The 22,370-nt window shown below is 37.1% G+C and overlaps 1 protein-coding gene across 1 annotated transcript in view; it reads right to left on the minus strand.

The window, feature by feature from the left end:
* The window catches only part of hspg2 (heparan sulfate proteoglycan 2), a 115,357-nt gene that overhangs the window by 24,957 nt on the left and 68,030 nt on the right, over window positions 1–22,370 (minus strand). The window contains exons 31-53 of the mRNA XM_059527948.1: window positions 18,841–18,899; window positions 18,658–18,722; window positions 18,440–18,580; window positions 18,170–18,361; window positions 17,793–17,828; window positions 15,852–16,103; window positions 14,994–15,059; window positions 14,512–14,595; window positions 13,388–13,480; window positions 13,202–13,291; window positions 12,888–13,118; window positions 12,643–12,756; window positions 11,534–11,661; window positions 11,340–11,426; window positions 11,196–11,248; window positions 10,670–10,834; window positions 10,099–10,209; window positions 8,965–9,065; window positions 8,632–8,812; window positions 5,757–5,816; window positions 2,833–2,955; window positions 281–433; window positions 38–192 (exon numbers count right to left, since the gene is read on the minus strand). Of these exons, the coding sequence (XP_059383931.1) occupies window positions 38–192; window positions 281–433; window positions 2,833–2,955; window positions 5,757–5,816; window positions 8,632–8,812; window positions 8,965–9,065; window positions 10,099–10,209; window positions 10,670–10,834; window positions 11,196–11,248; window positions 11,340–11,426; window positions 11,534–11,661; window positions 12,643–12,756; window positions 12,888–13,118; window positions 13,202–13,291; window positions 13,388–13,480; window positions 14,512–14,595; window positions 14,994–15,059; window positions 15,852–16,103; window positions 17,793–17,828; window positions 18,170–18,361; window positions 18,440–18,580; window positions 18,658–18,722; window positions 18,841–18,899 (2,740 nt within the window). The remainder of the gene's footprint in view (window positions 1–37; window positions 193–280; window positions 434–2,832; window positions 2,956–5,756; window positions 5,817–8,631; window positions 8,813–8,964; window positions 9,066–10,098; window positions 10,210–10,669; window positions 10,835–11,195; window positions 11,249–11,339; window positions 11,427–11,533; window positions 11,662–12,642; window positions 12,757–12,887; window positions 13,119–13,201; window positions 13,292–13,387; window positions 13,481–14,511; window positions 14,596–14,993; window positions 15,060–15,851; window positions 16,104–17,792; window positions 17,829–18,169; window positions 18,362–18,439; window positions 18,581–18,657; window positions 18,723–18,840; window positions 18,900–22,370) is intronic.

The raw sequence follows: 22,370 nt of genomic DNA on the forward strand, positions 1-22,370 counted from the left end.
ACAGGATGAATGACAAAAGGAGAAACTGGTTTCTCACCTGTGGTGGCAGTGAACCACCTCTTTTCTTCCATGTGAGGCCAGGAGTGGGACTGCCAACGGCCCTACAGTACAACCGCAAAGTCTCACCCTCATGAATTTCCACCCGCGGAGGGCTCACTTGTACATGGGGTAGACCGTGAGGTTGACTTGTACCTGAAACATCAGATATAAAGTGAAGGAGAACTCACTTGTCAGATTTATGAGCTTGTTACACTGTAAATCTTGAAGTTTTCTAGTGTACTTTGAACATGAAGAACTCCCCGGGCTGTGTGCTCGCCATGTGTGTTCAGAGCCTTGCAGATGTACTCGCCCTCATCCGAGCGATCCACAGATGGGATGGTCAGCAGTCCATTACGAATGACAGCTTTTGAACTGATTCTGTTCCCGGGACCTTCTGACAAACCCCATATCATAAGACAGAATTCAGGAGACAGGAAGGAACAGTTGATGTTATGTGGGAATACCTAACCACACTACCAGATTGAAAACTCAATATCTTCATCAACAAACAATGCTTTCAATGATTCAATGAAGGTAGGACACGTTCTTCAATCCACACCCTTGTTGGTCCGGCAACAACATTCGGAAACGAAAAAAAGTTTTTCTGGCCCCTTTGTGAAAAATAAGTGTGCTTAATTGTATTCAGTGAGCTCTTGTAGTGTACTTTAAATCTTAAAAGTATACTTTAAAAAGTGTCTGAAAACACTGCATTCAATATGCTCTTAAGTATATTCTTTTAAAGTATATAATTTTCATAAGTATGCTGAACCCTAGTAAAAAAAACATTTATTTCATACAAAGTATAGTTTAAATCTATTAACATATTTACTGATATATCACTCAGAAAAAAAAATGGAATTAAACTTTATTTGGAGTACTATTTGTGCACAATGCACATTTCTTAATATTAAGCCTAAAATATGTTTTAATGTCACTATTGATGAGGATTGTATGATCTTTGAATAATATTGCTCTTTAAATGCAAGATATTTAAAGTGTACATAAAGTATACTTGCAAAAGTTCCACTTTAGCAAACTTCAGTATATTTTTAGTTGGACTTCAGCTCTACTTCTGCAAAATTAAAATGCATTAAGTACAAAATGGGTTGTTCCAACTTCAGTTAAGTATACCAAATGTACAATTGCAGGGTACAATTGCATTGTATAAACTTAGCATTAAATACAAACCCGATTCCAAAAAAGTTGGGACACTGTACAAATTGTGAGTAAAAAAGGAATGGAATCATTTACAAATCTCATAAACTTATATTTTATTCACAATAGAATATAGATAACATATCAAATGTTGAAAGTGAGACATTTTGAAATGGCATGCCAAATATTGGCTCATTTTGGATTTCATGAGAGCTACACATTCCAAAAAAGTTGGGACAGGTAGCAATAAGAGGCCAGAAAAGTTAAATGTACATGTAAGGAACAGCTGGAGGACCAATTTGCAACTTAATAGGTCAATTGGCAACATGATTGGGTATAAAAAGAGCTTCTCAGAGTGGCACAGTCTCTCAGAAGAGTCAAGATGGGCAGAGGATCACCAATTCCCCCAATGCTGCGGCTAAAAATAGTGGAGCAAAGAAAGGAGTTTCTCAGAGAAAAAAATGAGTTTGAAGTTATCATCATCATGCATAATATCATTCAAAGATTCAGAGGATCTGGAACAATCTCTGTGCGTAAGGGTCAAGGCTGGAAAACCATCCTGGATGCCTGTGATCTTCGGGCCCTTAGACAGGACTGCATCACATACAGGAATGCTACTGTTATGGAAATCACAACATTGGCTCAGGAATACTTCCAGAAAACATTGTCGGTGAACACAATCCACCGTGCCATTCGCCGTTGCCAGCTTAAACTCTATAGGTCAAAAAAGAAGCCATATCTAAACATGATCCAGAAGCACAGGCGTTTTCTCTGGGCCAAGGCTCATTTAAAATGGACTGAGGCAAAGTGGAAAACTGCTCTGTGGTCAGACGAATCAAAATTTCTTTTTGGAAAACTGGGACGCCATGTTATCCGACTAAAGAGGACAAGGACAACCCAAGTTGTTATCAGCGCTCAGTTCAGAAGCCTGCATCTCTGATGGTATGGGGTTGCCTGAGTGCGTGTGGCATGGGAAGCTTACACATCTGGAAAGGCACATCAATGCTGAAAGCTATATCCAAGTTCTAGAACAACATATGCTCCCATTCAGACATTGTCTCTTTCAGGGAAGACCTTGCATTTTCCAACATGACAATGACAGACCACATACTGCATCAATTACAACATCATGGCTGCGTAGAAGAAGGATCCGGGTTCTGAAATGGCCAGCCTGCAGTCAAGATCTTTCACCCATAGAAAACATTTGGTGCATCATAAAGAGGAAGATGCATCAAAGAACACCTAAGACAGTTGAGCAACTAGAAGCATGTATTAGACAAGAATGGGACAACATTCGTATACCTAAACATTTGCAGACTATTATAAAAAGAAGAGGAGATGCCATGTCCCAACATGGCCTTGTCCCAACTTTTTTGAGATGTATTGATGCCATGATATTGCATTCTGTTTTTATTCACAGTTTGTACAGTATCCCAACTTTTTTGGAATCGGGTTTGTAAAAATGTATTTTTTTTTTCACTAGGGAATTGTACTTTTTCACAAGGGTCTTCTTTTGCAGGAATTTTGCTCTAGGGCCAACATAAGATCACACGTCCTATACCCAAGTTATTCTTGGCAAAATTATAGTAACCACAAATGAATATATGAATTTATATTCTCAGACATAGATTGGCTCACCTATCCATTCCACAGCAGGGGTGGGGTTGCCGGTCACTGTGCAGCGGAACTCTGCCCGCTGGCCCTGTTGGACTGTCAGCACAGGTGGATTTATTGTGGCCACCGGCTGGGCCCCTTCAGTAGCTACAGTGGGGTAGAAACCAGTTAATCACAGACAGGAGTAGAGCACTTCAAACTGAAGTACCAGTCATTACAGATAATGCCTACCCAGAACAGACCTTAACCTTTTTCGATGACAGAAGAGGTCAAGAACATTTTCAGTGAAATGAATTTCTCATTCATGGTCTAAATGTCATGCTAATTAATTGATAATGTTTTTCACATTTATCTTGCTGTGTGGTCTCTATCATAAGCACTAAAAATACAAAAAGGCAAATAGATGGAAAACTGAAAACAGCTCTTCATTTGGGAAAGGTCTGTTTGTGAGAGTGTTTATGAAGTGATAGTGGTGTGACAGCATATGCAGTGTGTGTCTGGCTGCCAGTGATGATGGTCAAATCATGTCTCTTGGCAGCCAGCTTGAGAAGATGAGAAGTGGCAGATGGGGCTTGGCAGGGCGAGGCCCTCACTGCTGTCTGTGCCAACTCGGCTGGATGCCGAGCCCTCGATCTATAGGGATTCCAGGGCAACAGAGCAAAAGAAAGCTTTCTTTCACCAAATGGGGTGGACTGCTGGGCTGTGTAAGCTCCGGTCTGCTTCTCAGTGACTGAACAGTGCTCATTTAGCTGCCTTGGTATTTAAGCATTACTTTTTCCATGATGGGCCCAACTCCATGAATAGAGTTCTTATTTGGTTCATAAAAGTACTTTTTTGTGCACAAGATATATCTACCCACCTATCTAACGGTCTACACCTCTATCTCTCTGTCTATACACCAAAACATGTAGCTGTTAACTCACTCCTTTATCTATCTACCCACCTGTCTACACCATCTACCTGCTCAGCTATTAATTTGTCTACCCACCCATCTATTTCTAACTTTTCATCTGCCCAACTATCAGTTTACCCAATTTTCCCTATCTATCCAAACTTTTGTCTATCCACCAATTTTTTCCTAACTCATCTGTCTACCCAGACACCTCTATCTATAGAACCATCAAATATGTCTATGCAACTATCCATTCACCCAACCAACCATCTAGCTGTCTACACATCTATTGATCCAACTATGTCTACCCACTCATTTTTCAACTTATCCACCCACCCAATTGTTCCGGTTTACTCATTTATCTATCCACCAATATACTCATTTATCCATCTATCTACCCACTTATCACAGTCTACTACACCATATTACCTTCTGAACTATTCATTTGTCTACCCACAAAATCTATTTTCAACTTTTCCATCCACCCAACCATCTGTTAACCAAATTTCTTAATTTAATCACACTAGTATATACATTTCATCACCTACACAGCCATCTCTATCGATACCATCTACTCTACTGTACATCACAACCCATATATAGTCTACATATCCATCCATTCACCTAACCATCTAGCTGTCTACAAATCTATCAACCCAATCACATAACTGTCTACTCACCCCTTTTTCAACTCATCTAACCAATCTATGTACTCCTTTATCATCTACCCACCCTTCTCTGTTTACACCATCTACCCACCCTTCTACCTATACATCGCCATAATTATCTACCCAACCATCTAGCGGTCTACCCACTAATCTTTCACTTCATTCATCCATCTATATAATTACCTGATGTATCTGTCTCCACATCTATCAGTCCACCCAACTATCCATCTACCCATGCATGTATGTCTACACATCTACTGACCCAACTATATAATAGTCTACCCAACAGTCTATTTTTCAACTTATCCATCCTTCTCATCTACCAATCCATCTTTTTGACCACCCAACTATCTACTCAGCTTTTTACCCACTTATCTTATCAGTCTTTCTATCTACCCATCTATCGGTCTATACATTTGTACACCCCTAAATTATCAACACCCCTAGTCACCTATTCATCAATTGATCTACTTACCCTCCCAAATTCTGACTATACATAAACCCATCAATGCATCTATTCCCCTACTCTATCATCCAACCACTTACCTATCTACCAATTCTCTTCCAATCTGTCTACTCACCAATTTAATTTGCTCTTATATCCTGTCTATCTAACCATTTATTAATCTACATATCCATCGATCACCATAAATCAATTAAATACATACTACAGTGAAACCATCTTTTATATAGTGTTTATAAAATTAGAGAGAGCCTAGTTCAGTGCACTGGATATGTACATGAATGATGGCCATTATAAAATAGGCACAGTATTATCTTCAAAGAATAATGAATATTATTTGATATCTGATATACTTCAACATAGTCGTGCATATCAAAAGCATGATACTGGGCTGATGAAATGTGTGGGGGACCCCTCTCTGTTAGGTAACAAGTGTGATGTTTGGTGGTTTGGTCACGTATAACATCATGCAAAAAGAATTAACCTTACCAATCTGATACAGAACTGGTCTTGAGCACCAAAAATCTCTGTTACAGACAAATTACCAATAAAATAAGAATCATACAAGACACTTTGGCAACAGAGAGAAGTCCCTTAATGTGTTAGCATGCAGCTTCACTGTTTCAATGGACCCATGTAAGTCTTGAAAGCCTAGCCATATCAAGTAATGCTTCTGTGTACAACTCAAAAACACATGTACAGTATCGGACCAAAATGTGGTCATAAACAGGATTAACATTAAAATAATAAATATGTATAAAACTTTGGTGGTCATTAAGCTATTTTTGTAATATAAGCACCATGCTCGTAGTTTGGTTGTACCTTGGCACTACTTGAGACGGTAAAAGCATGCAGGCGTGAATGTTGCATGCGTGAAAGGAACAGGTCCTTCCAGCCCTTGAGGAAGAGAACCATGTGGACTTACGCTTTCTATGTCCTTCAAACATCTCATAGGCAGTGTAAAACATCTGTGACTGAGAAGCCTCTGTGAATGATGGACAGGCAGATACTGTCAAGTGAGTCTCCAGAAGGTTCTGTGAGAGTGGCGCACTGGCGCACCTAGCATTTCAATGTTATTTTAAGTATATGCCACTCAACTTAGAGACTTCATGACTTTTGAGCTCCAGACTGAGTGTGCAACAACTTGCATTTCTTTTTTTGCAATGCTGCTGTGAAATTACACTTTAATAGGTGGGGACTAAATTATCTCTAGATACTGTAAGTTTAGGCAAGCGTACATTTTATATTTCCGTGAAAGTAAATCATGTTTAAACAGGCAGCTTTACAAATGTCTCAGAATGCCTGAGGCTGATATCATTCACATACTAATTACATCAGTAAATCTCACATTTTAAATCATGTTTCAAATATAATATGATACAGATATGATTTCTTTTTTAACTTTTATATCTGGACTTTTGACTGAGATGTACAGCACACATAGCTTATTTGTACAAGGAAGCTTCTCATTGTTTTTTTTAGTAAGGCAAATTAAGTTATTCCCAATTCCACAATTATGCTCCAGTATCATTGATTTTCAGCACTTGTCATGTTAGATTGTAGTCAATGATGGAAAAGTTCATGAAGAATAGTTGCTGTAAAATGGCAAGCAATAGTTTGCCCCATTGAGAATCAAAGAGGGCACTGAGCTTTCCTACTGAAAAATCAATGCACATTTAGAAGACATTTAAAAATGAGTATTAGGTAAGCACACTGTCTGTGCAATTAAAAGAGGAGTGTAGGAAACAGCACTCAGATGAAATCAAAGCATGCAGGTTAGTATCAAAACACAACACATGTAAAAGCTTTACCTCAGTATAAACATTCATATTGTATTTTTTTTAATACAGCTTGTGATTGAGAAAAGACTATTTTAGAATTTCAGTTTCATTCCACAGAGCGAAGGTGTTTTACCTGTTATTGCTTTAATATGTTCACCATTTAAACAATAATTTGTACACATATTTCACAGTTTAGACAAATCCAATACAATGCAATCATAATGTAAAAAAAAATCATCTTTTCTTAAGATACAGCACCATTTCAAAATATACAAAATTAAATATTGTTTTTGATTACTAAAATAACTAAATATACCTAACATGCTTCGCTGAAAAGAAAATCAAAAAGGGAAGTTATAAAGCACCATTCTAGTGTAAAACATACATATTGAAAAAGAAAAAAAAAACAATGCAAAAACACAAATGTGTAAAAAAAAAATTTTTTGAAAGCTGTTTTAACATACACATGAAACATTAGAGTCAACATAAACATAATTTCTGTTATATTACTCATTGTGTTTGTAAATGTAAACCAAAGTTATTTTTTACAGCTGTTTGTCAAACCAGTCAAAATAAATATGGAATTAAGTTCTATGAAATAACTACAGTACACATCTCTGTCGGAAACATTTGAAAGGCATTATCTATGAAATGTCTCTGATTACTGCTAAATATGATTGAGTTTACAAAACCAGTAAAGAAACTGTTACATTTGAAAATCTCACTGCCTAAACCACTGGCAGTTTCCAATCCATTTAGAGGACCAAAAAGAGAGAAGGAAAAGAAACAATTTGAAATGGAAAATATGACACTCGTGGAAAACAAAAGTCAACATTCAAACTACTGCACTAATAGCACCATTTTCAAATACAAAATTTAAGAACATTTCCATGACAAAATAAAGATGGAATCACATCTTGGAGTCGGGAACGGGCTTGTGCCTGCAGTCCTTTTGGCTGACGAGTCCCAGTATGTATGACACCTCCCTACCTTATAAACCACCTATCCCCAAAAGACCACCTCAGGAGGAAAATGACAGTAAACATGCCCGGAAATTAAGACACAAATCCCCCACTAGTAAGAAGACTGACACAGAACCACCACCATGACAACACCCAATTACACCAGCAGCTGATTTCACTAACCGCTACTAAGAAGACTAGGCATGAATGTAATGCATGAAAGACTGACGATTAGTAAAATGACTAGGCCTTATTCATTAAACACAAGCAAAAGAAATATCTCTGCAGATGACATGTATCCATTTTATGTACACTTCATGTACTCAATTTAATGTGATAATTTGTGCAAAATATTTGACATTTTTGCTCAATGTCAGTGTGCAAATTATAATTTCTCTGTAAATCAAAAATGTATAACTGAACAATTTGCACACCGTTTGTTTTTCATTGTGCAATTGCATAATATTCTGAACCAAAAATCATCTGCTATTAAAATTTGATCAAATGTTTAATATGATCAGTCTACCGTCAGTCTTCATGGGAGTCTGTTTTGTATGCCTGCATTGATATGTGATAACTCCTTAATTAAGAGCATTGATTCAAGTTTTCAATAATCATGACCCAAAATCAGCTTTTTGCTTAGGATTTTAGTTTGCAACACCCTTTGTAAGCATGAGGGGAAAAAAAATAAAAGAAAATATTACAATTTCAGGTGCTGGATTAGATTTGATTGAAAAAGCATTTTCTGAGATTTATTTATCGAGTACAAAGTTTTGCTTTTCATTCACAAGCTGTATCAATCTGTCTGCTGTAAAGATTTTACACTGGCAACATGAGAAGCCTTTTAAGTTTGTGTTAAGTGGGGAAAAATACTCAGGAAGTAATCAAAAAGCACTTTTTTTTTTTTTCTATTAATGCGACGATTGAAACACAAAACAGAGAGTTAGCCATTGCCACAAAAATGGGGCAATGAAGAAAAGCATAGAGACATGCAACTTGAGAAAGACAGAAAACTAAAAGGCAGGGAGGTTTAGAGGATGTGGTGCCAATCACAAACCTGGGACATAGAGTTCGGCCGTGCCCTCATCCATGCCAAGCATATTGGAGCCCGTGCAAACATAGTTGTCTGCGTCCTCAGGCTGCACGTTATGAATGGTCAGGATTCCATTGAAATCCATGGCCCGGTTAGGCAGCTTGCCGTTGCCTTTGCGGGTCCAAACCAGGGTGTACGCTGGCAGCTACAAGAGAAGCACATGTCCTCAAATATTTTCACTTACAGTCATTCATACTCACAGCCAAATCCTGCTCTCTCTCTCTGTCCCATCTGTTTGGAAGTAAGGGAGGCTAAGATTATGTCTGTGATGGATGTGTGCGCAGATGACATTCATACCTTGCTTTTGGCTGTGCAGATGAAGCTCACTGTAGATCCCACCACCACTCTCTGTATTTTGGGCTCCTCGATAAAGACTTCAATAGGTTTGGATGGTATGGCTGGTGAGGGAAATGCGTTGTCAATCGAGAAAGAAAAATGGACAAAGGACAAAAAGGACAAAATTAATAAATATAAATACATTTAAATTACTATATAATGTATTCTCAAATAAAATATAAATATTACAAATATAATAATGTAAAGAATTTCGTTTGAGAACACTACATGACTCAATGTCACCAAATTCATACTTGTTTCATCAGATGTATTGAACACCTAACATTATCCAAATTCACAAATACGTTCTTTAAAGTGCCCCATTATGGATTTTTGAAAATGACCTTTCATGCAGTTGAATGAAAACATCCTTCAAAGTTTTAAATCTGAAAGTGCACTGTGTATAAAGTTATTGTCTTTCAAAAGAAAGAGTCGACTCTAAATCATTAAAACGAGTCGTTTTTAAAACGAATCCCAAGCCGTTTCATGTTGATGTTGACATGAAACATTAGCATTCTGCCTGCCCACTTGTTGGTCTTCTCTCATTGGTCTGAATGAAAAAGCAAATTCATTCTTTGCCACTAGGTGCAGCGTTTGGAGCAGTAAAAATAGCAGTTTCCCCAGTAACACTGTACACAAAGCAGCACTGAGCTCACAAACACTGCTTTATCAGGCATTACAGACATGATAAAATGAAAATGAGACTAATCGGACCAATCAATGCAGATTAGCGTCTCTTAAAGGAGGGGTTTGGATAAATGAATCGTTGAGCAAGTTAGGCACAAATAAATGCATATTATAAGAAATTAAGTGTTTTTCGACCTTGCATGCATGTCAACCTGTTGTTGGGAGACTCCCAAAACCAAAATATAAACCTTTCATTACCCATAACAGAGGCACTTTAATGTCCAATCCCAACCAGCTTTGTTCTACTGTAAATGCATATTGTGGGTAAAATGTAAAAGCAAACTTTAAAAACTAAATAAAAAAATGTTGTGTTGTCATACATTTAATCAGTGTAAAGTGAGAGACGAATAATGTGCATATTGTGATTTTAATGGCAAATAATAAATAAAAAAATAAAAAACACCTTACTTGTAACAACAATTTCAGCTTTGCTTCTATTGGTGCTGCGCTGGTCTCGGCAGGTGCAGATGTAGAAGCCACCATCACTGGGCTGCACACTGGGAAAATGCAACTCCTCTCCTGCAATGTGGTATGAAACGGTTTCCCATGCTTATGAACTCACACACTACCACTTGTGCTGTTATATATGCTAAAAATAGTTCTGAACTTTGCCTTCAAAGACACCTGCAAAAAGCTATCACAAAGTTTTCAGCACTGACAATAATAAAAGTATTTCTTGAGCAGCAAATCATATTAGAGTGATTTCTAAATGATCATGTGACACTGAAGACTGGCTGCAAATTGAAAACAGATTCAAACAGAAGAAGTTATTTTTAAATAGTAATAATATTTCTGTTTTTATTGTATTTTAGGCTTGGTTGCAATATACTATAGTACTTGTTTCCCCACAAAATAGATATGCAATATGAAGCATTTAATTCTATTTTTGGTGCTTGCTTTCTACAGAGGATTCATGTGTGACGTCTTGAGAGATTCTATACTAGTCATCTGAACATGCTTGTAGGAATGTGGGCAGTACCTTGTCTGCGTCTCTCTGCTGTGCTGGAGATTGGGCGTCCATCCTCACGGGACCACTGGAAATAGTGAGGTGGATATCCAGACACCTGGCACCTGAGAGTGACTGGAAGCCCCTGTGCAATCTGAACCCTTTCTGGATACACCTTCACCACTAGAGACACAGCAACTGATGACAGACAAACACACTCTACTAGAATCTGTCCAATAGAAATGCTGTTTCACAAATGCAGGGGCCCATAAATGTGCCTCAACCGTTTGTATAGAGACCCCATTAAAGCAATTGAAGATTTGAAACAGGAAAATGGGGCATCCCTTTTTTTTAAACTGCCAATCACTCATAATTTGCTAATGGTTTGCAAAATGGTATTGTGGATATGTGTGTGTTCATATGCATCATTTATTAAACATGCATAGTCAGCTTTTATAAGCTCACTAGCATATAGATGCTATTGATTTCAGCTGAAAATCACAAACCTCCAATTTTGATTTCATGGAGTCATTAAAATAAATAGTAAATGAACAGATACCACTACGGCAGGGGATTCTCGCTTGTGGATTTCCAACATATCCGGGCGCACAGCTATGGAGAAAGAAGAGTATCACATTAAACATTGTAGTGATAATAATTGCGTCTAAACACGCCTCACTGAATTCTGGACGTGTGAGCATACCGTTCACAATACTGGCCGGTGTAGCCGGGCTGACAGGCAGTGCACTGGTATCCTCCGTTACCCAGACTTTCACAGGTACGAGAGAACCTGGAAATAAAATGACTATTAAAAACCTTGCTGCAAGTGAGGCAAATATTGTGAAAGCAGGAGCTGGCAGGGTCAGGTAAGGTTTACAGGGGTAGGTTCAGACTAACTGGTTGTCGGGGTCAGTGCCGGGACAGGCACATGCTTGGCAGTCCTCAGGGGTTCCAGCAGTTGGATCTCCAAAGAAGCCGTCTGCACACTGTTCACACAGCTCACCCTTGGTGTTGTGTTGGCAGTTCTGAGGAACAGAAAGATATCACAAGTGGTATGATTACTTTTATAAGCATGAGTAAAGGCAATAAATATTTAAATATTTATTTGATTTTAGCTGGTTTCTAATATTTATTCAATTTATAACACACATTTTTTGATAATTTTGAATGAAATGCAACTATATTATTTTGTTTCTCTCTTCCATCTACAATTGACACTTTAACTCTAGCACTGTTCTATTCTTATTTTATTTACTTGTTTTCTTTTTATTTATTATAAAAAATGACCCTCTAACCCTAGCGTTCGCTATTCTTTTTTTTCTATTCCTTCTAATTGTTTTCTTTTTATTCTTTTTATTTCTTTTGTGTGTTCTTTTCTCACACACACACACACACACACACACACACACACACACGAACACACACACACATTTGCATGACATTCAGTTTGTTAAAAATCTTATTGTTTTCATGACTAAATACATATGAAATAATCATTATATGTTAGTTTATTTAATTTTTGTGTTACTTGTTTTTTTATTGTATTATATATTATACAGAAAAACATCGGTACTGTATACTGGACTGCTCAAGTTGAGTAAAGGATTTATTTCTTTAGTATGTAATGCAATAATATTATTTTGTTTGCATATTTATTCAACTTGTGAGTAAAAGCAACAGTGATTTATGTATCTATTTATAATGCAGTTAATATTATTTTAAATATTTATTAGAATAACACTTTTTAGAAGCAGTGCAGTGTAACTATGATATTATCATTATATTTTATTATAAGATTAAATAACTATTTCATTTATTTATTTACTTATTTTATTAAATTATTTCCATACATATTGTATTATATATTATACAGACACATATTTGGTATACTGTTCTGTTCATACCGAATAAGAGAGAGCAAACTCTTATATGAATGGTATTGTGGTAATGCCTTAAAGCATTCTGGGACACACTTCTGTTAAAGAACAGGTGGTAAAGCTTCATACCGTGCAGATGCCAGTCTCTGGTTGACAGGAGTCAGAGTGGCCGTTACACTCACATGGCTCACAGTGGCCAAGGTACAAGCCTCCTCCTGTGCGAGTGTATCCAGGAGCGCAGTCCTACAGAACACAGAGAGAACGGACACATGTCTGGATTGTGTGATACTGTCATCATCATCACTCTAGCATGGAAGCAAGCCATTACTACGATTCATCCAGTTGGTCAGAGAGCAAAGCTGCATTGTTCCTACCTGGCAGGACAGACCACGGTAACCAGGAGGACACTGGCACTGCTCCACCTCCAAAGCCTGGGCCAGGCCAGTGTACTCGGGCACAGCGATATCCATGCGGAGCCCAGAAATACTTGATGAGCGCATCTCTGTGTGATACGAGGCACGGATCAAGATGTCATCGAGGTCCGCGAGCACCATCATCAGGTGTTCCCGGGTGGCCGGCATACCATCGGGACGCTGCCAGTGCTCCTACAAAAAAAACTCATCCATGTCATACTAAACCGTATGTCTTGCTTCAATATGAATGACGTAATAAATGAATGGGTTCCCACCTCTCTGAAAACAATCTCAAAGTCCCGTGACTCTCGGGCTCCATGCCCTCTTCTCCATGGTTGGCGTGCCACCAGTGTGATGTCATTACCCTGTAGAAGAACAATAGTGAACAACAATAGTGGTCAAACCGAGAAGAAAACCTATATATAACCTACTGTACACACAACATCTGGTACCAAACTCACAATAATCTGAACATCAGCATCTTCTATTGGAGAACCTCGGGGTCCTGGCACATATGAGATGGTATATTTCAGCTTTCCACCATATGCGCCAACCTACATAAGGATTAAAAACATATAATTATTGTTCCCTTTTAATCACAAATAGTATGGATATAAAGTATAGCATGAGAAAAGCTTGACATTTTTATATGAATCTACACACAAAATACCTGCTGATGAAACCTGCACAAAACCCAAAATGACAATTAAATAAAGCTCCTGCCTTTTCTTTATTATTATTATTGTTCAAAGAGGAGAAAATAAGTGACATAAAATAAAAAAGGTCTGTCAAACAATTAATCATGATTAATCACATACAAAATAAAAGTTTTTTGGAAACACATTTTTTTGTTTACATAATGTGTGTGTGTACTGTGTGTATTTATTATGTATATATAAAGAAACACAAATACAATATATATTGTGAAAATACTTACATGCATTTACAAATATATATATTTATATTCATATAATTTATACTATATATAAATGCAATTAAAATATAAACATAAAAAATGAAATTATAAAATATATACATGCATGTGTGTATTTATATATACATAATACATATACACAGTACACATACATATGTAAACAAAAACGTTTATTTTGGATGCGATTAATCGTGATTAATCGATTGACAGCAGTGTATATATATATATATATATATATATATATATATACATATATATATATATATATATATATATATATACATACATATATATATATATATATATATATATATATACATACATATATATATATATATATATATATATATATATATATATGAACATATACACACACACACATTCTAAGGTAAGCAAAACATCATTAAAGACATCAACATCTCAGATATGAACCTCTACAGCAGCACTTTGTCCTGTCAGCACCACAGTAATAAGCGCTCTAGACATGACGTGATTAAACCAGGTTGATCTGTTTAGATTAATAAGTGATGTTTTGGCTTGCACATCTATCCCACCCTTGGCTCAGGTAGTGATTCAGTAATGTCTAAGGTGGATCAGACAACCTGGGGGGGGATCAGAAGTGGGCAGGCCTGAACCCATCCATGTGTTTACCTTATCCCCTTTGAACTGCTCCGGGAGCTGCCAGAAGAGCACGTCATCTGGGTGCAAGCTGAAACCATTGTAGACCAAAACATACTGGAGCACAGGCGGAAGGAAATATGTAAAAGCGTGGATAAAAGAGAGACAGAAAAAAGTAGCAGATAAGCAAAGCAGAAAGGAAAGTATGAGAGAGAAGAAATCTATTCCTGTCAGTCACTAACTGCAACTTAAACAACTTATAAAAATTCTTACAATAAAATATGGTAGTTAGAAATAAGAAGAGTTGGAAATTGAGTTAGAATTTTTTTTTTTAGTCTATTCAAGCTGTACCTACAGGGAAACATTTCTGATTATTTTCAATGTTAAAAACAGTTGTGCTGCTTAATATTGTTTTGGGAATTTTTTTGTTTTTTTTACTTAACCTAGAATGTGACCTCCTTAAGTTTAATTTTTGTTTTTTCTACTGATTACCAAGTGGATTCATTGATGACTACCTTGTTAGAAGGGCCAGGCCGTGGACCTCTAGGGAGAGCAACAGTGTTTTTTCCCTGTTCCACCTGCTGATAAGACCAACATCCAAAGCAAAATCAAACAACGTATCTTTGTTATCACAAGAAAATGTTTACTAGTGTAAACTAAGAAAGTGCTAAGCTAGCTACTGCATGAATGACAAGTAGAGTCACTTTTTTAATGTGTGTTTGTTGCATTTCAAGGTGATAATTCATCCAAAAATTTAAATTGTCACCCTCCTTTCACTGCAAACCTATATGACTTTAATCTTTTGACACAAAAGAAGATCTGTTGGGGAAATACAATTTTTCTTTGTCCTTTCTAGGGTTGTGCCAATAGACGATAGTATCGTGTATTAACGATAGTTAAATACAAATTCAGCCATATTAAAAATATTTTATAACATCCATGTGATACTTGACTAAAAAAAGATATAAAGTGTAGTTAATTGATTACACTAACATTAGGCTGCTTTTAGCCTGGAGTTGGCTCACTCACCAGCTATTAATCCAAGTAAATTAAATAAATTAGCATGAGAATATTGTGTATCGGCAAACTCTCAGGCTGACGATAGGACGATGAGACTATGGAGCATATCACCCAACACTAGTCCTTACAATAAAAGTCAATGGGATGCAATAACCCCAATGATTTTCTTTAGATTTTACTGAAATATCCTCCAAAATATACTCTTTTGTGTTCCACAAAGTCATACAGGTTTTTAAATGACATAAGGATCAATAAACTATGTCAATTTGGATTTTCAGAGTGAACGACTACTAGTTTATGTGTGTAACCTAACATGAGCCTGTATGAGAGCCACCAGTGAGAGCACAAAGTACCTGAGTTGGGTCAGGGTGAGAGAAATGGCCTGGGTCATTTGAAAGGGACTCAGAGTCCCTTAAAGAGGAAGTTAGATCAGAATGGAAAGAAGGGGCACGCACACTTGACCGAGACAGAGAACTCTGGGCCTCAAATGAAGAATGGGAAGTTTGAGAGGATGAAGAGAAAGGGAAGGGAGACTGCCCATTGGAGAAATTAGTGATGATTGCCCAGATTTCATCATCAAGTTTGCGTACTTCATCAGCAGGGTGCTAGTGAGAATAAGACAACGATGGAACAGGAAAAATAGTGACTCAAAGGCTTTGTTCAGATAGGCAGCAAATATTAGTGTGTTCATAACACAAATCCATTCAGTCTGAAGAGCAAGAAACAAAGAAGCCTCATTTAAAAAGTTGGTCAGATAGAATTTAAATTCTATTTATATTACATTGTGGACAAAGTACATACTCTACGTAAAATGCCTCTGGTTTGTTGTTTGAGGAAAATCTCTTGGGTTGATGCTAAATTACAGTCATTAATATAGAAATCAATGAACACTGCTGCTCAAAGTTTGAGGTCGGAACATGATATTGTATGGTGTACAATTGTGAAAATTATACAGTATAAAATGACCATTTTTTATTTAAATATATATTTTCTAATTTATTTCTTTATTGTGATGACAAAGTAGAATTTTCCTCCAGTCTTCAGTGTCACGTGATCCTTCACAAATCAGATTGAACTGGCTCTCAAGAAACATTTCTTATTATTATCAATGCTGAAAACAGTTACGCTGCTTCATTGGTGGAAGACGTGATACCTATCTTTAAAACAAATATTTTGAACCACTATAAATGGCTATCAACTGTCACTTATGATGACGGATTTTTGTGCAGTGTAAACAAAGCCAAAGAGAGGGAATGAAGAGACAGATGTGTCAAAACTGAGTTGAGAGGAAAGAATGGGAATGCAGCCAATCAGATGATTAAATGCATGCAGGGAAGCGTTCAGGAAGTCAGTGTAAGAATCAGGATAGCACGTATGCTCTCACCTCAAGTGTGTCACTCGCAAACAGCAAAATATTTTCAAACTTCACTTTGCTTCATGCTGTTTTTCTCTCAAATATCATATCACTTTCAATTCAAACAGGATTTAATGCATAAATATATAATATAATGTGACCTTCACTGATTCTACTGGAAGTTCAGCATATCAGTTTTCTAGTATTTAATTTTCAGTGCAAACTCTCCAGCAGTCTGTTTATTAAAAGCATTAAAGGATTAGAGGGAGTTCAAACATTCAGATTAAATTTAGTACATTCTATTGCTAAAGAAATATCCATGAGTTATGTGAAACAGGAGGCTGCCACACTGTTTAAGGGCCTATAGGATTCAAGTAAGGCCAGTAAAAGTGAACTTATACCTCAATGGCTCTTTTGGACCTTAAGAGATCTTTACCCATATCATTCATTAAAGTGAAATAACTGACCATAAACACTCGAGCCTGAGAAAATGCTAATTTTAGAAAAAAAATTCAGATGGCACTTAGAGGCTTTTGCATCTGAACTCTTCAATTATACTTTTATGCTAAATTTCTGTTTGACTTGGAAAGACAAGCAAAACGCCACTTTCATCCGAGTCATTTTTTAAGACTTTGATAGTGCCAATTTTTTAGACACCACTGTGAACAGCGAACCCTCAATTCTTAATAATTCAATGAATTCTAAAATCACAAAAAAGTGACCACATGGTGTTACTAGGTGTCAACAGGGCCTTAGTAAATCAGAATGCGTCTACGATGAAATCCCATGCACATCAAATCATGATCAATGCAAAATAAAATCAAAACATGATGCACAGATGATCCATTCATGCATCATTCTAATTCTAGAAATACAGTAGGCCAAATCACAACAGACACACTCAACAAACATGATCACTCGCTGAACCTGCAAAGATTACCTTGTGTGCTCGTCTAGTCCGAGCAGAGTAAGACTTCTAAAAATGGCAAGTAGATTCAGAAACACTTAAATCAGTGTATCACATCCAAAACAAGGAAAAAAATCTAAATATTAAGACACATCACTCACTTTGTTGATATTAGTACCTACTATAGTCTTTGTGTACACTCCAGCCACTATGAAAACATTTCTAAGCTTTTGAAGAGCTGCCCTGACTAAGTACATTTTGGAAGAAAAGGTCTTGGCAGCACGCGTTTGCAGAAAGAAACCCATTTGAAGAGAATTCAAAGTGGGAGAAGATACTTCAAGATAGAACGTAAGCAAACAGAATTGAAGGCTTGTAAGAGCAATAACATACATAATGCTGCCAAACTCTACCTTGTCTCCCTGATAGGCGTTGGGTAACTGCCAATAGTGGGGCTCCTGTCCGAGATAGTTAAAGTTAGTGTAGGAGAGTTGTGTTCCATCTGTGGACAGCTCTATGGAGAAGCCATTGTCAATGCGGTTGGTGCGCTGGCGGTTTACAAGCGCAAAACCTTGGTAGTTGCCAGGTGCGAAAATGGTGGAAACCTGGAGAAAAAAGGCAGAAAATTAACACATGCCTAGACAGACTGATGAAAAGCACTGGTGTAACTCATCAGGCCTTACCACATCTCTATAATGTCTGGAGCTGGAGCACTGCTGGGTGACGCCCATGCAGAAGCAGGACAGACAGCCATCTTTGTTAGCAGGACTGAGGTAGAAGGTCCCTTGCTTACAAGTGGAACAGGTTGACCCCTCAACGTTCATCTGAGTACAAACAAGTATCAAAACTGAGTGTTTGTAATTGTGATGCAAATAACACAAACACAAAAAATATTTCTTACCTTGCAGCGACAGATTCCATTTGAACTACATCCTTCGCTACCACTTTGGTCACAGCGGTAGCAATCTATAAACAGATTTTGTCTTGAAGTCACATTTAATTTTGTAACAAACATTTAAAAAAAAAAATAGTTTTAAGAATGATTTTTACAGTACATCATCTTTGCCAGTCTTATCACCATTACCGTTGCCTGGAGTGCATCTTTGTCCAAGTTGGGGATTGCCAGTATATCCTGGGGCACATCTGAGGAAATATAGACAACACCTTGGAAAGACAGTTTCAGAATGTCATGCAGTAAAAATAAAACCACATTAGGAATTAACAGAGACATGAGAGAACATGCCATGAACATTAAGAGCGATTTACGACTGCTATGGTCTGTGAGTCACACAGAATATGATTAATGCATAGAGCTTCTTCAAATACTTCTTGAATGTTCTCAGACAGGCTAATATGGCTAACATAAAGTCACTTTGATTTAAGTACAGATTATTGGTTCAGAAAGGAAGAAAAAATAAGGTTGGGGAAAAGTTATTCATAACAAGGGATAAGATATAAGATATCTTATAAAAACATGACATGTATATGCATAAAATGCTCAAGCGAATGATTCGAGTTAAAATGAACATTTCATGTTTGGTTAATGAAGCATTACTGGAGGCTTGTGTTCGTGGAAATACATTAGACAAAAAGACGTTTCAAAACAATGGCCTACTCTATACTAAAAATACCCAATATGAAGAAGATACTTTGGAAAACAACCAACATGGATACGTAACACATGACATGAAATGTTTGTTCATGTACAAGCAGTTATTGATTGTCAGATTCTCATTTGATATAACACAAGAAAAGCAAAAGAGCAACCCCCTGACATCAGTATCTTTTAATGGCCACCACAAGAGAAATATAAGATCAACAGAGGATCCATAGCATAATACCATGCTTACAGGATTAAAAAATGAATAAATTACAGCCATTAATGCTCTCGACATCCAGCAGATGTTGAGTCTTTCTCTCTTTGATGAACAGAGACAGACTGAAATAAAAAAAAAAGCCAAAGACAACCAGAAGGACCCAATCAAAGTGTCTAAGAGTGTAAAACCACTGTATCCCCAAGCTTGTGAAAGCTAAGGAACTGGACAGAAAGTCTTACCTGATAAATCGAGGATCCAAGGGAGTCCAGACTAATACATTATACACTAACACAATACAATACAATACAATACCATACAATACAATACACTAATACGTTAACAAACCTTTTAAACGTATACTGCTGAAAATACATAATTGTTGTCATATTTGGCCAAACTGAGGTTCTATGTTGACTGAGTTCTCAAACTTAACAAGACAATAAGATGAGTAGGCAGTGTGGATAAATAAAGACGAATACAATTGTATATAAATGTACAACATAATGTCTGATTGCAACCACAGCACATAATATTACATTATTTCCATAATTCTACTCAAAACATCAGGAAGGCAAAAGTACCACATGCCTAGTTTACAACATGCATGGTTTATAAGAATTGACATGTAATACCACTTCTGCATGATAGTTTGGTCAAACCTCAAGCCTCAACATTCAATACATTTATAGTTTCTATGGGACTAAAAGAAGAAAAAACAGATACTAGACATATATTAATTACTGTATCATTTCAAATGTTCATTGGATATGTCTAGTAATCAGGAATGATTTTGATGGGAATTGCCAGCCTTCCAATAACAATATGAAGGTTCTCATCTTGATTTGGCATAGATCTTGTCAATGTTTTTTGGTCCCTGTCACTCTTCATGAAGATGTCTAAGATATTAAGGGTTTTAGATGTGTTGCCCCGAGTTGATTTTTTTGGAGTATCTATTTTTACTTTGGGTTTAGGGGAGTGTAATCTTTTCTTGTCCATTGATTTACTAGAAGGAGTTGTGTAGGTAAACTCCTCAGCTTGGCTGGACCTTAAGTCTGATGCACCTCTTGCTTCATGAGAAGGAACTAACTGATTTTGCTTAGAGGACTTAGTCTTGGAATGTCTTGTCTTTGTTTGGAAATTGTGAGAAGGTTTGTTGGTGTTTGTGGCTTTTTTGGATGGTCTTTCTTCCAAATCATTTCTTTGTTTTTTCATAGATTTGGAGGATTTTTTTGAAGGAATATATGCCCCTTTTTGTGGTTTGCTTGATGACTTGGAAGATTTAGCTGCGAATTTTGTATGCAATGGAGGAGGAATCTGAAATTTAGTTGCAGGTTCTTCTTTTACTTGTGGCTTTGTAGGTGAATGGGATAGTTGGTCATGTTTCCTTGTAGCTTTTTGAGACTTACCATTTACTGTTGGACCACTTTTGTGGTGTTTTTGAGGAGTTAGGGAAACCTCAGTTGGTGCCTTTCTTTTTTGTTGATTTTGCCTAGAGGACTTAGTCTTGGAATGTCTTGTCTTTGTTTGGAAATTGTGAGAAGGTTTGTTGGTGTTTGTGGCTTTTTTGGATGGTCTTAATTCCAAATCATTTCTTTGTTTTTTCATAGATTTGGAGGATTTTTTTGAAGGAATATATACCCCTTTTTGTGGTTTGCCTGATGATTTGGAAGATTTAGCTGCGAATTTTGTATGCAATGGAGGAGGAATCTGAAATTTAGTTGCAGGTTCTTCTTTTACTTGTGGCTTTGTAGGTGAATGGGATAGTTGGTCATGTTTCCTTGTAGCTTTTTGAGACTTACCATTTACTGTTGGACCACTTTTGTGGTGTTTTTGAGGAGTTAGGGAAACTTCAGTTGGTGCCTTTCTTTTTTGTTGATTCTGTTGCATTTTATTGGAGGTGACCATGGTTAAAGTTCTTTTAGAGGATGTAGTAAGGGAACGGCTGACAAAACCTTTGGGAACTGTTGATCTCCTAGAAGATTTACTACGATATTTGTTGTCTGCCTTTGATGTGAAATTGGTTTCAATGTCTCTTCTGGTTGATATTGGTTGGATACTTTTAGTTGAGAATTTTTCTTGCCTCTTAGTTGAATTTTCATTTGTCTGGGAACGGCTAGAAGCAAAGCTAATTGTGGAGCTAGTATGAGGAGTTGGCAGGGTTTTGGGCGTAACAGTTCTCTTCTGCAATTTGCTGGTAGACATGCGAGTAATCCAAGCTGTAGTCAAGGCTGAAATCGGGGTGGTATCAACCAAAGTGGTTTCTCTGCGATCCTGTGGTGGATGTGGCACATGACGCGCACGTTTGATTTTGTCTAACTCTTGCACTAAGGCAGTGAAGCCATCAATTAGTATCTCAAGTTTGTATTCTAGTTTACTTAGTCTTGTTTTAATGTCTGTGTATTTGTTGGCCAATTCATTAATTCTGTCTTTCTGGTTGTTTGGAGACAAAACACTGGTTAGTGTATTCAGTTGAGAGCTGAAGTGGCTGTGCTGCTTCTTTATGTTCTCGAGGCTGTCTTTCATGTCCAATGTGTTGCTATCAAGCATACTGAGGCGTTGGTTGAAGCGATTCATGTGCATCCTCAAGAGGAGCTGGAAGCTCTGCTGTCGCGCCTCAGGACTTGGTGTGTAACGCAGGGGCCCACGAGTCCAACGGTGACTTAAACTACGTATAGTTGTTGACAGCAATGATCTTGTAGTTCTTTCAGGTCCTGAAAAGCTACTATCTTCTCTACTATCAAAGTATTCTTCAATGTCATGGTCTGTTGTATCCAGAACTTGCTTCTTCCCTGGGCTG

Source organism: Carassius carassius, chromosome 37 (genome assembly GCF_963082965.1).
Source record: "Carassius carassius chromosome 37, fCarCar2.1, whole genome shotgun sequence".
Lineage (NCBI taxonomy): Eukaryota > Metazoa > Chordata > Actinopteri > Cypriniformes > Cyprinidae > Carassius > Carassius carassius.